This window comes from Pygocentrus nattereri, chromosome 4 (genome assembly GCF_015220715.1).
Source record: "Pygocentrus nattereri isolate fPygNat1 chromosome 4, fPygNat1.pri, whole genome shotgun sequence".
Lineage (NCBI taxonomy): Eukaryota > Metazoa > Chordata > Actinopteri > Characiformes > Serrasalmidae > Pygocentrus > Pygocentrus nattereri.
In genome coordinates, this window is record NC_051214.1 from 14,155,485 (window position 1) to 14,168,617 (window position 13,133).

The 13,133-nt window shown below is 38.7% G+C and overlaps 1 protein-coding gene across 4 annotated transcripts in view; it reads left to right on the forward strand.

Moving 5' to 3' along the window:
* adgb (androglobin) overlaps nt 1-13,133 on the forward strand; it is a 68,043-nt gene that overhangs the window by 31,910 nt on the left and 23,000 nt on the right. For all 4 annotated transcript variants that reach the window (XM_017712991.2, XM_017712993.2, XM_017712992.2 and 1 more), the window contains 8 exons: nt 4,026-4,203; nt 4,303-4,366; nt 4,615-4,725; nt 5,968-6,076; nt 6,577-6,709; nt 9,520-9,634; nt 10,085-10,249; nt 12,970-13,114. In XM_017712991.2, the coding sequence (XP_017568480.2) occupies nt 4,026-4,203; nt 4,303-4,366; nt 4,615-4,725; nt 5,968-6,076; nt 6,577-6,709; nt 9,520-9,634; nt 10,085-10,249; nt 12,970-13,114 (1,020 nt within the window). The remainder of the gene's footprint in view (nt 1-4,025; nt 4,204-4,302; nt 4,367-4,614; nt 4,726-5,967; nt 6,077-6,576; nt 6,710-9,519; nt 9,635-10,084; nt 10,250-12,969; nt 13,115-13,133) is intronic.

Genomic DNA, 13,133 nt, shown 5'->3' on the forward strand with positions numbered 1-13,133 from the left:
TTGATGTCCACCACCTACTGCTTTAGTGGATGTATTCTGCAAATTGAGCTTTCTTGTTGAAGTGTCTTGCTGTAGAGCATGTTTAAAGGTGGCTGCGTACATAAAACTCCAGGTGGGATATTTTGATAATGTCATTAACCTAAGTTAAAAAAGCCTACCAGCATTAAAACTACAAAGATGAAATCAGCTTTTTATTTGTCAGTTTCTTGTTAGATTTTTCTCTTTCCATCTTCAGTGGTTTTGCGGTTATTATAGCGCCTGAGGTGCCAGAATGCAACTGCTGCATCATTTAAGATGGAACATTGAAAATTCAAACATGAAGCTGGCAAATAGGAAGCCAACTTCAGTGTTGTGTTAAAACTGTAGATAGGATAGTTTGATAGTTTAAATGTCCTTATCAGAAAAATCTTACGAGCATTAAAATAATAATTAGGATATGTTGATGGCCTAAAGCTTATCGGAGGGAAAGTATGCTAAGTCTTTACTGAACTAACATAAAAAACAATAAAAAATGTAAGCGTTTGAACCTCTCATGGTCATATGGCACCACCTTCAATGTTATTGCACATTTGATATGGTTTTCATATGTTTACATTGGCTGTATATGCAGTGGCTAAACAATTATTTTAATGTTGTTTTGCTGCTAATTTTATGTGTAGTTTTTAATATAAAAATTTGTGAAATTATTTTAGTTTGTGTATCAGTAATGTTTGAAAATTTACAGCACATTTTAACAGTACTGTGATAATATTGATAACCATGATAATTGTGCTGATTAGAATCATGATATTACATTTTCATATTGTTTCATATCTAGATGGAAGTGGACAAATACTAATAGATTTGATATATTTAATGTTGGTGGCTTCTTTGTAATTTTCTGTTAATTGTTTCCTGCTTTTTTCTGGGACTGAATTATGAATAATTTATACTTAATGAGCTTTTTTTTTTCCTGTTTTCTCCCCAATTTAAGTCAGACTTCCTAGGTCTTTCCATCAGGCAATACTACCAATATTAACAATCTCGCCTGTCTGCCAGCTTAGAAATACAGAGGCCAATTATGCTGCCTTAGGCTCCTGGCCATAGATGGCTGTAGTATCACTGGTACTCAAACTCTCTGTTTGGATGATCTCTAAGTTTTGAGCAGTATTTTATGTATTTACCTAATTAACTGTATGTGAACATAATGGATTACATTCACATTTGATTTACATTCCATATCACCAGTCTGCACTTGTTTTAAAATCAAGATTTAACAAATGTAAAATAATGTTTATTACAACATTAACTTTTCATCAAATTAAAATCAAAATACAATACAGACATGTGCTACCAATTTAAATTTTGAGCAGATTGTCTGCGCTTCCCTCAGCAGGCTGTCTAAAAAGTCAGAATCAGAATCCTCAATTTTTACAATGCTTTTATTCACTAAATTAACTGTGACTTCTTAGGTTTAATATTGTAGGACCCACAAGGGCAGAAAAGTTGAGCTGTGTGTTCCTGTTAATTCACAAGCTCTTTGGAGAAACCCGAAACAGTCAATCAGACTTATCAGCCTGTTCTTCACCCCTCCCCTAGGTGTAACTTTAACACTGTGTAAATAGAGACTGTTGAGTTGACCCACATCTCTGTCACTGTTTCTCACACAGCTCAGGTCAGGGTGGCATGGACACACCTCGGGCTGTGTCACAACACTCTTTGTGACAGGGCACATTTACACAGATCAAACCTGGTGCTGCAATTTAGTTGATAGAAATGCCTGAAATAGAGCTCATCATCACGACTCCATACAGTTTAGAGTCGGGCTGTCACGGCTCCAGTCCTGCAGGGCTACAGAAATTCACAGATCTGTGTTTTGCACTGACACAGCTGATTCCACTCATGAAGTGCCTAGTAATTAGCTGATGAGTTGAACCAGGTGTGTTACGTCGGAGAACACACTAGAATACACTACACACTCATTAATTTTCAGAGCTCCAGAATTAGAGTCGGACACCCCTGGTGTACTGTTTTGTCTGATTTACCACTCTTGATCCAGCTCATCAGGTAATTGTCAAAGCCATTCATAAGTTGGTGTGTGCTGGAACAAAGAACACACAAAAGTAAGGCATTATGTGGCCTTTCAGGTCTTAAATGGGAATTTCATCGGTTGTTCAAAGTTTCTACGTAATTTGGCCTTTAAAATATTAACAAAGTAATTCAGGGTGGTTCGATGTGAAATGCTTCATTGTAGAGAAACTTACTGAGTCAGATTTCTTTACAGTTGTGGTGATAGGACTCAGGGGCTGTAATGTCTGCAACACAAATGTAGCCATTTCGCTTGCTATCCAAAATAACCAATACTATTGACCTGTTAAATCTGAAAAAATAAGTTCTTTGTTTATTGTATTGCCTTACAATGCCCTGCATGTACCTCTATGTTATGAATGTTTTAGGCCAAACCTCAGATCAAAACTCATAAAACACCATCAGTCACGAGGTAACTTATTCATAATTATTTTGTGTAAAATCTTTCTGTGAGATAGCTTTTAGAGACACTTAACACTTCAGACGTGTGGTTCCTGCCACTGAATAGACTGAGAGATTCTGACAGTTTCTCTAGCATTTCACATCACTTTGAATGACTTTGTTGGCATCTTAATGACTGAATGGTGCAGACATTTTACAAAATCAGGAGAAGTGCAACGCCTCTGCTTCATATTGATGCTCTGCCATATCTGAAACAGCTGTGTTCAGTATTATCGTACGTGCATTATAAGCTAATAATTAGTTGCATGTATCATTTATCTACTCTAATACTAGGTTAAGCATCCAGTTGTTTTAATGACATTGCCAGGTAAGGATTATGCCTGTGTCCTGAGATAATTCTTGGCATCTTTAGCCAACTCTTCCACAAACATTGTGCTTCATATCTGAGCAGAACACAAAGTTGATGGAACATGATGGAATACAAACACTGACTGGCCAAACCTCAGCCCCAACTCTCAATTTGGAACAGCAGGTGAAATGCTGACATAGGCCCAAACTCTTTCTGAAAAGTTTCCACTTAGTGGACGAGCAGACTAGAATGGACATGATCTCTCAAGAGACTGGTATAGTCCTTACCTGACAGGATTGGTGCTGTTATTAAGGCAAGCGGATTTGTTTCCATGTATTAGGAAATAATGTGGCAAATTTTTTGTCCAGGGAGCTTATTTTAAAAATATTTCTGCAGTTTGTAATATTCCTGTATTCAGACTGGACTATTTAAGTCCTGTGACTGAGCAGTATGCCTGAGTTATGATGGAAACTAGGCATAGGGTGTCCAGGGGTGCCATTTTGCACAATTTCTATTTAATATTTTGACCGATGTGCACCATTGACATCATCCTTTATAAGCATGCACTGGTGGAGAAAAGGGTGACCCCGGAGTGACTTGGCATCAGGCACATTGCTCAAGGACAGCAGTGGTCAGAGGTCAGAATTCCCAGTCCCTGAGTCAGAAAACTTTTGGGTACCTTTATGTTACATGTCTTATTGCTCAGTTCCGTTTTTTTTTTTTTTAATCTTTTCACCTTCCCTGTTCACAGCTGAATTTGTAAGGGGTCCATATCTGTCATTAATGTTGCACTCCCCTGCTCTGAAAACACCTACATACACTCATTCTATCATCCCTGCTGACACGCTGCTGGCAGTAGATGATGACAACAATGATATGTGATGTGAAAACAAAAACAAAATAATCTAAGTGGACTATTCAATGGACTATTCTCATTACATAATTTCTCATTATTATGTATCCAGTCTAAGACCACATATGAAAATGGGTCATCTTATTTTAAAAGATTAGATTTTTATGTCCCCACAGCTCTGTACATATCAGCGTAAAATCGGAAATATGCCATTTCAACCATGTAATGTGAACGTAAAGTACACTATATTTCACTTTCTCCTGTAGAACTCATAAAACCACTGGTACTCCTTTAGATACATTTATTGATACTTAAGATCTCTTTGGTTCTAGCTAACACATTTGTGTTTCTCAGATGCTGAGACATTGCCAGTGCCTGACACAGAAAAAGAGAAAGCAGAAGAAAAGGAGAGAGTGCAGACAACTAAAGAATCAAGCCATGACCCACTACAGTCCCAGGAGGTGTTTGTGCAGGAAAAAGTCATGCTCCAGGACACCTGGGTCCACCTGCAGGACTTCCCTAAATGCTTCCAGTGAGGGTCATTCAGAGAAACATTTATTACTTACACTCAGTGATAGCAAATCCCAGGTGTCATGTTATGTCAATTTGATGTTTTTGTGTGTATTTAAAGGACACTGCTTGTTTTTCACAAGCCAGATGCTTACGCTCATCACGTTCAGAAGTCACAGTTTAAGGTAAAATTAATTATTGGACAATGGGGCCGTTACAATGCTGCTGTTATATAAGTTGTGTTAAAATGAGACCAGAAGTGGTACTGCTTTTGGGGCAGTGCAGGGACATTTTTGAAGTGTTCACCATATTTTGCAAGAGTTCTGTGTTACACAAGCTGAACAATCTGAAGGAGTCTTAGATGGTTTCTGCTTGGACATTTTCTTTTGGTTGTTCCAAAATACCAAGTTTAATGCATCTATTTTCCTCTTAGAGCACCATTGCACCTAGAGTGTCTGCCACTGCTCTGCCAAACACAGTAGGCTCAACCAACTTTCCAGCCTCAGGGAGACTGCCAGACTCTTCTGGAGCAAGACAGATGCAGGTACAATGTACATATGTACAAATGTGAGAGGCCTTTTAGGTTTATATTGGTATGGTAGGTATTTGTTGATGTCTCTCAGACACATACTATCAGACCCCTTACTTTACCATTCTTATACTCTAGCATACTCATTATATACACCATCAGCCCCTCATATGCATATGAATGAGACACATGACACTGCACGGAATTACATTGTTAACATATTAGCAAATTTAAATGTGCAGGAATTCCTCTTTAAGCCCATGCTGTTGCATGCAGATACATTTCTAGGTACATAGAATGGCTCTGGCTAGTTAATTTATGTTTCACTTATACATCTGATGAGCCTGAAAATTTCATGCATCACTGCATACTTTGTACAGCGCTGCAGTTAGCATCTTCTGTTGTTAGCATACTAAGCGTTCGCAAATGTCAGGGAATTAATCGAATTAATAAACAATACTATTATTTTGGGTTATTCATGTGAAGTACCACATTCCTATAACACCTCTGGTACTCTCTGGTAATCTCCACAAATTAACATCATCAACATCATCATCACTTTTATGTATATTGTGCTTCCCCCATGCTCAAAGACACTTTACAATCACAAACAAGGCATGGGATTTTCCTCTAGGTTCATGGACTTAGTGCAAGTATTGTTCATGCTGGTGTGTCTGAGAGGTTGTGTAGTGTGTGGAATGTCAAGTTTAATGTATAGCCTAAAGGGTCTTTCTTAGACTAGTGCACACGTTCACACATGCATACATTTTCACATGCCCTCATATGCACAAAATGTTGACACACATTCACACACTATTAGTCACTGGCACACATATAAAGTAAATGCAAACATAAACTGCAGGCTTTTTGCTTGGTGGTGGTGCATTGTTTATTATCTTAATGTTGTTTTTGCTCACCTCTCCCTGTTGTGCTGCAATATTGGTGAGCTGTGCTGTTTTATCATAATCCTCAGAGAGTACTGTAGTTTGATTTAATATTGGGTAATTACTGTATATGTGTGTTTCTATGTGGTTTTACTGTGTGTGTGTGTGTGTGTGTGTGTGTGTGTGTGTGTGTGTGTGTGTGTGTGTGTGTGTGTGTGTGTGTTAATGTGTATGTGGACAATAGACCTTGTCCTCTTAAGAGACACATCCAAAGACAAAACACATTAATATTTACAGTTTCTGTCCCAAAGGACAAATGAGCTTATCTCTCTCTCTTTCTCTGTTTCTCTTTATTTTGCTGCCGCTCTCTAAGGGTCTGGATGAGAAGAGCTGTCACTTTCTGTTTGTGGATAGCCTGTTACCTACAGAGATTTTCATCTGTTTCTCAGCACTGGTACGCTGGGGAGACTCCATGAATGAGAGTAAGGCACAGAAACATATTTGTGCACATGAAGGTCCATGTTAGAGCTTTAACTGGGCCTGAAATCTTGGTCTTATGATCTTGAATGTAGCTTAATTGTTTAAACAATATATATATATATATATATATATATATATATATATATATATATATATATATATATATATACACACATATATTTCAAATTCTAGTCTAACTTCTTGTCTAATGTGTGTATCATATATTTAGGGATATCCAAAAGTGTGAGTGGATGTTTGAAAGGGTGGACGATATGGCAAAACATTTGCATGCTACATGATGTGTAGCACATTATTTTGACACACAGATACAAAATTGTGGGCAGAATGGTGTTCAGTCAGCATTTCATGTATTTATTTCACATATGTTCTTCAAGTATTGGCAATATCCACTATATGCTCAGAAAAGCGTGCTTATGACAATATAACAAAATTGATAAATTATCATCATATTGACCGCTTCTATGTGTTTGTGTGTGTATAGACAAGGAGTATGTATTCAGGCCTGGGATTCTGATGGCTGAACCTTTCTCCTGGAAGAGCATTGAAGCCCAGTTTCCTGAGATTCATATCCAGACCACTGCCTGCAAAGCAGAGCTTCTTTCTCTGCCAGCAGGGTAATATAGCCCATCATCATAATCTGTGGTCATGATCATTATGATAACTCTAACCATAACATTCACAGTCATAATCATTAAAAAAAACGGCAAGCACACTTTAACAAGTCTTCTCATCAGTGGGGTGATAGAGCACGTAACCATATAGCCATATTCAAATCCATAACCACAACAATCATTATAATGAAAACCATATCCATATACAGAACCCTAAGTAAAGATCATGATCAGAACTCTAACTATAACAATCACATCATGATAGAAACAGCTTGGCAGATTTCAACACTGCTCTCCCTAGACTGGAATAATACAGGACATAACTATAACTTTAACATAATTCTTCACCATAACAGTCACCACCATAACCATAACAATGATCACAACCAAACGTATGCCCTATCTATGATCATATCCCTAACCATAAACAATGTATAACTATGATCAAAATAGTTCACCACAATTCACCATAACAGTAGCTGTCACACAATAGCCATATAAATGCCAGTAGAGTATGCATACTGATTAGTACCTGTAAAGTGGCAAGTCTTTTTATGTTTATTGAAACTCCTATGATACAATGACAAAATTGGTGCGTTTACTATTTTCTGCATTATCTTACATTAACACAGTTTTCTTTTTCAGTTTACTTACCTTTCCAAAAAAATGTGATACAGTTTATTCATGTGGAAATTCTGTACACATTTGACTAAAGGACAGCTTGCTAACTCTGCATATGCTTGCTGTAGGTTCTGTTTCTGATAATGAATCCAGGAAGAACCCCACAGAGAGAGAAGGAGATGACCCAATCTGCTATTTGTAGCACTGTAGTGGCCTAAAAGCAGGGGGCCTACATTCAGAGGTTGCATGCTGGGAACAGGCGGATTTATCTGGAGGCAATATAAAGGGTGGGGGGGTCGATGGGGGTGTTGTGGGTGACTGCTGGCCTGCTGACTGCTGACATGACTTTTGCCTCCCTATGCGAGGACAAGAAAAAACAAAACGCAGTTTTTATTAGGTAATCTTGGCTCTGTGCCAACCATGTTCCAGTTATGCTGTATTTCTAGGGTGTTTCCTTGTTAGGATCTCATCTCTAACTTTGTAGCGTTTCCTGTCTCTCCTTATTTTTCTCTGTGCACTTTATAGTTCTGTGGACACTTGAGCAGTTGCTAGACTGGGCAGGATTACAAGGGAAAATATGCTCAGTGCATCTCCTCTGCTGATCTGCCAATCCTTGCCAATATCATGAACCTCTGCTTTATTGTACTTTTTTTGTTGTAGCTTCACACTGGGTGAGCTACAACAGTAGTTCAAGCAACAGGCCAACCATCCATCTACAGAAAAATCTATCTATCTATCTTTCTATCTATAGTTATAGTATCTAAAGTCAACTTCATCAAACATCACCTCTTTTCTAAGTTGGACTGTATTGGGTTCATGTTGCCTATTAACATGAATACAAGCCCATTCTTCATTATGAAGACTGTTAGGGAGGAGAGCATCTACTGTAACTGTAATATTATTATTGATCATTAAGCTCATTTGTCAGTTATGTAGATGAGAGTGTATATTTATGTTGGTTAAATGGATCAATGTAGACTACACTGTTTTTTTGTGATTAGTTAATGCCATAGTTTACAAGCCCACAGTTGACTCATTTACAGTTGACTCATACTGTATAGTACTGTGCAAATATCAGAGACCACCCTTTTTCCTTATTTAATATTCAGGTAAAATATAGTACAAGTAACAAAATTTTCATCATCAGCAAAAAAAAGAAAACAACAGCCCAAAAAACTAAATCATTTTTTTTTGTATTTAATGCATCCACACTTTGCCTTTGCCTTTCATATAGGAGAAATGCATTCAGTTTTTCAAAGAAATATGCAGGGATATTTTTTACACATCTCCACAGTACAGTCTTAGAAGTTCTACTTCTCACAGTCCAAGTAATGGCAATTACAAATTTAGACTTAGTCCATCATATAATCTTATCAGATATATCTCCTTTAGCCAATTTAGATCCACACAGAGAAAGAAATTTACAAAGCAGCAAATGTGTGTTTGGGTAATTGCTTCTGTGAACGTTAATGTCTCTTTGAAGGGGATCATAATGTCGGTGACACCTCTGGGAACAGCTTTTGTTGGGGGGTGGTAAGATTGGGAAGATGGAGAGTTAAAATGGCACTAAGGTACTTTTTTCTGACACTGAAAAAATGAGTAAATTGTACTTAACATTACAATAACTTGCCGTTTTGATTAGAAATGAAATAAACAAAAGACATTTGCACAGTACACTTTGTTCCCTCCAAATAAGCATTGTTTTTTTTACCACTTCACCACCATTTCCCTTTAACAAATTTAAAATTCTGTTAAAAACAGCTGGGCTGTTATCACAGAATCTGTACTTTGTGAGCTTGATGTGTTTTATGGCTAAATAGGACACAACAGAGTAATTGAGCTGCATCTCATGAGGCTCATACATCACTTGTACATTGCAAGATTGTACATTAATCCCTTTCGATTTTATTTCTTTCCCCTTTTTCAGAATTGTTTCAGACTGTAAATGTTGAGTTGTGGTTCTTTTGAAGAGTGTACTGTACAGCAGCAATCCAGGAGAGGAGCACAAAGGACATTTGGCTAGCTTTTAGTGGTTTATTAGATTATATTTTAATTTAGTATGATTTGTGTAACGTCTGAAACAATCTGATTTAATATTAAGTATTAGAGAGCCATCTGAATCCTCATCTCTCTCTCTCTCTCTCTCTCTCTCTCTCTTTCCCTTTCTCTTTCACTTGCACCCTCCCCACCAGACGTCACCTTTTTTGTATCCACACGAGGGCACTGTTAGGTTTCCATCTACAGCTATACAGCAGGACCTCTTTCATGTTTGGAGAAGAGGACGTAGTGATGCCCCACCTTAATAAGGTATCCGTGTGTACTCTAATTGAGAATTATTAGAAAATGTAATATCACATATAACATATTCTTCCATCCAGTGGGACAGTCTGTATTATATATCGCCCTTATGCCTATTTAAGTTGTGCTCACACAGGCATGTTTAACGATTACTCAATTATGCTTAAGTAACTTAACATGACTTGATTCATTCATTTGTCCTCTTGATAAAGTGGCAGTAATCAGATGATTTATTTTAAACTGTCCTATTTCTACCTAAGTGTTTTGTAATCCTTGAAATGCTATGCATGGTTTGTTATTGTTCAGTCCATTGTTGTTGCTTGGCCATTTCTGTACAAACTCAATTACGCATCAGTTACAAATATAAGACAATTCTACTGAACTTCTTAGAACTTCTGAGTTAACCATTTGAATTGTCACTCTCTCTTTTTCCTCCTTTTTCTCTCTTCCTCTTTGTAGGAGAGTTTGAGGTTCTGTGAGCAGGCTGGGTTGATTCTTAAAGCTCTAGGTGGAGTGGTCAGCTCTTTCTCTGACCCACAAGAGCTGCCTTCAGCCACCAGGTCGCTGGAGGAGGCCATCTGCCCTCCATCAGACAGCAAAGTGGCAAACAGAGAGCACTGGAAGGTGCGTGACACTACACACACACACACACACACACACACACACACACACACAACATACTGTGTATATATATATATATATATATATATATATATATATACACACACACACATATATATACACACATACACTGCTCGAAAAATGAAGGGAACACTCAAATAACACATCCTAGATCTGAATGAATGAAATATTCTCATTTAATACTTTGTTCTGTACAAAGTTGAATGTGCTGACAACAAAATCCCACAAAAATCATCAATGGAAATCAAATTTATTAACCAATGGAGGCCTGCATTTGGAATCACACACAAAATTAAAGTGGAAAAACACACTGCAGGCTGATCCAACTTTGATGTAATGTCCTTAAAACAAGTCAAAATGAGGCTCAGTATTGTGTGTGGCCTCCACGTGCCTGTATGACCTCCCTACAACGCCTGGCCAGTCACAACGTGGCGGATGGTCTCCTGAGGGATCTCCTCCCAGACCTGGACTAAAGCATCCGCCAACTCCTGGACAGTCTGTGGTGCAACGTGGCATTGGTGGATAGAGTGAGACATGATGTCCCAGATGTGCTCAATCAGATTCAGGTCTGGGGAATGGGCGGGCCAGTCCAGAGCTTCAATGCCTTCATCTTGCAGGAACTGCTGACACACTCTAGCCACATGAGGTCTAGCATTGTCCTGCAGTAGGAGGAACCCAGGGCCAACTGCACCAGCATATGGTCTCATAAGGGGTCTGAGGATCTCATCTCGGTGCCTAATGGCAGTCAGGCTACCTCTGGCAAGCACATGGAGGGCTGTGCAGCCCTCCAAAGAAATGCCACCCCACACCATTACTGACCCACTGCCAAACTGGTCATGCTGAAAGATGTTGCAGGCAGCAGATCGCGCTCCACTGCGTCTCCAGACTCTGTCACGTCTGTCACATGTGCTCAGTGTGAACCTGCTTTCATCTGTGAAGAGCACAGGGCGCCAGTGGTGAATTTGCCAATCCTGGTGTTCTCTGGCAAATGCCAAGCGTCCTGCACGGTGTTGGGCTGTGAGCACAACCCCCATCTGTGGACGTTGGGCCCTCAAAACATCCTCATGGAGTCGGTTTCTAACCGTTTGTGCAGACACATGCACATTTGTGGCCTGCTGGAGGTCATTTTGCAGAGCTCTGGCAGTGCTCCTCCTGTTCCTCCTTGCACAAAGGCGGAGGTAGCGGTCCTGCTGCTGGGTTGTTGCCCTCCTACGGCCTCCTCCATGTCTCCTGGTGTACTGGCCTGTCTCCTGGTAGTGCCTCCAGCCTCTGGACACTACGCTGACAGACACAGCAAACCATCTGTGGTCCCCACCTGCAGAACCACTCCTTTATTGAGTGTGTCTTGCTAATTGCCAATAATTTCCACCTGTTGTCTATTCCATTTGCACAACAGCATGTGAAATTGATTGTCAATCAGTGTTGCTTCCTAAGTGGACAGTTTGATTTACTTGGAGTTATATTGTGTTGTTTAAGTGTTCCCTTTATTTTTTTGAGCAGTGTATATATATATATATATATATATATATATATATATATATATATATATATATATATAACTGACATGGTGATTGAGACACACAAGTCAGGAAGAGTGACCATGCAAAAAGGAAACTAGAGAGTGAGGCCACCAAGAGACCTCTGAAAGAATTTCAAATCTCAATGGCTGAGAATGTAGAAATGAGTACTTCACCAGTCACAGCTTTAAGGGTGAGTGGCAAAAAGAAAGCCACTGTTAAATAAAACTCACGTGACTTCTTGTCTAGAATTTGCCAGAAGGCACTTGGAAGACTCTGAAGTTAGCTGGAAGAAGGTTTTGTTGTCTGATGAGGCCAAAATTGAGCTTTTTGGCCATCTGACAAATTGCATGTCATTATTATCCTGTACACACCATCCTCACCGTGAAGCATGTTTGAAGCATGATTGCAGCATGATGCTGTGGGGTTGCTTCTCTGCAGCAGACCCTGGAAGGCTTGTAAACGTAGAGGGTAGAATGAATGCAGCAAAATAAACTCCTGGAGGAAAATCTTTTGCAGCCTCCATACACTTTGAGAATAGAGAGTCTGCTTTTTAATCAGTGTCAAACATTGTTATTCAATGTTCTGTGAAAATGAAACATGAAAACTTCCAAGGCACATTTTTTTAGGCAGTGCATCTACAGTACTGTGCCAAAGCATTAGGCACCTGAGTAATTTGATTGAAAAACTTATTTATCTGGGCAGCAAAAATAATTTATTTAGTCTGAAAATACATTAATATTAGGATAAATGCAAATTACATTAATATGATAGATAATTTATAAAAATGAAGCCCAGTGTTATTTGCAGTTAGTTGTGGTTTATCTCAATCAAAGCTTCATTAAATGAAATTAAGTTAGGTGTGCTGGTGATGGAATTTGACAAATCCGGAAGATAGTTGGGGAAATTCGTGGGAAATTCTGGAACTAAACCTTGGTCTCCTAATTTTATAGCTAGCTCAGAAGGTATCAAGTACTTTTTGGAAACAAAACATTGTTTTTACTTTTCAATACATTCATGTTTGTTTGCATTTATTCTGATGTTAAAAGGTATTTTTATAAGCAAAAGCACTTATTGCCTTAATAATTGGTTTTAAACATGCTCACATAAACACAGACACACACTCTTAAATACACAGACACACAGTGTATCAGGGGGTTTGTTGTTGTTTGTTTTGCTCTGCAGGTTTTTAATGAAGCAGTGTGTCATATGTTCTGCTCTGTGTTGGGGCGGAAGTTAACCTCTGAAGAGCTGTTTGCAGTGCAGGCCCTGACTAGAGACCCTGCACTCAATTGCAGCAGCACAATGGACACACAAGACACACTTTCAAGTATGTTTGTATGTGTGTG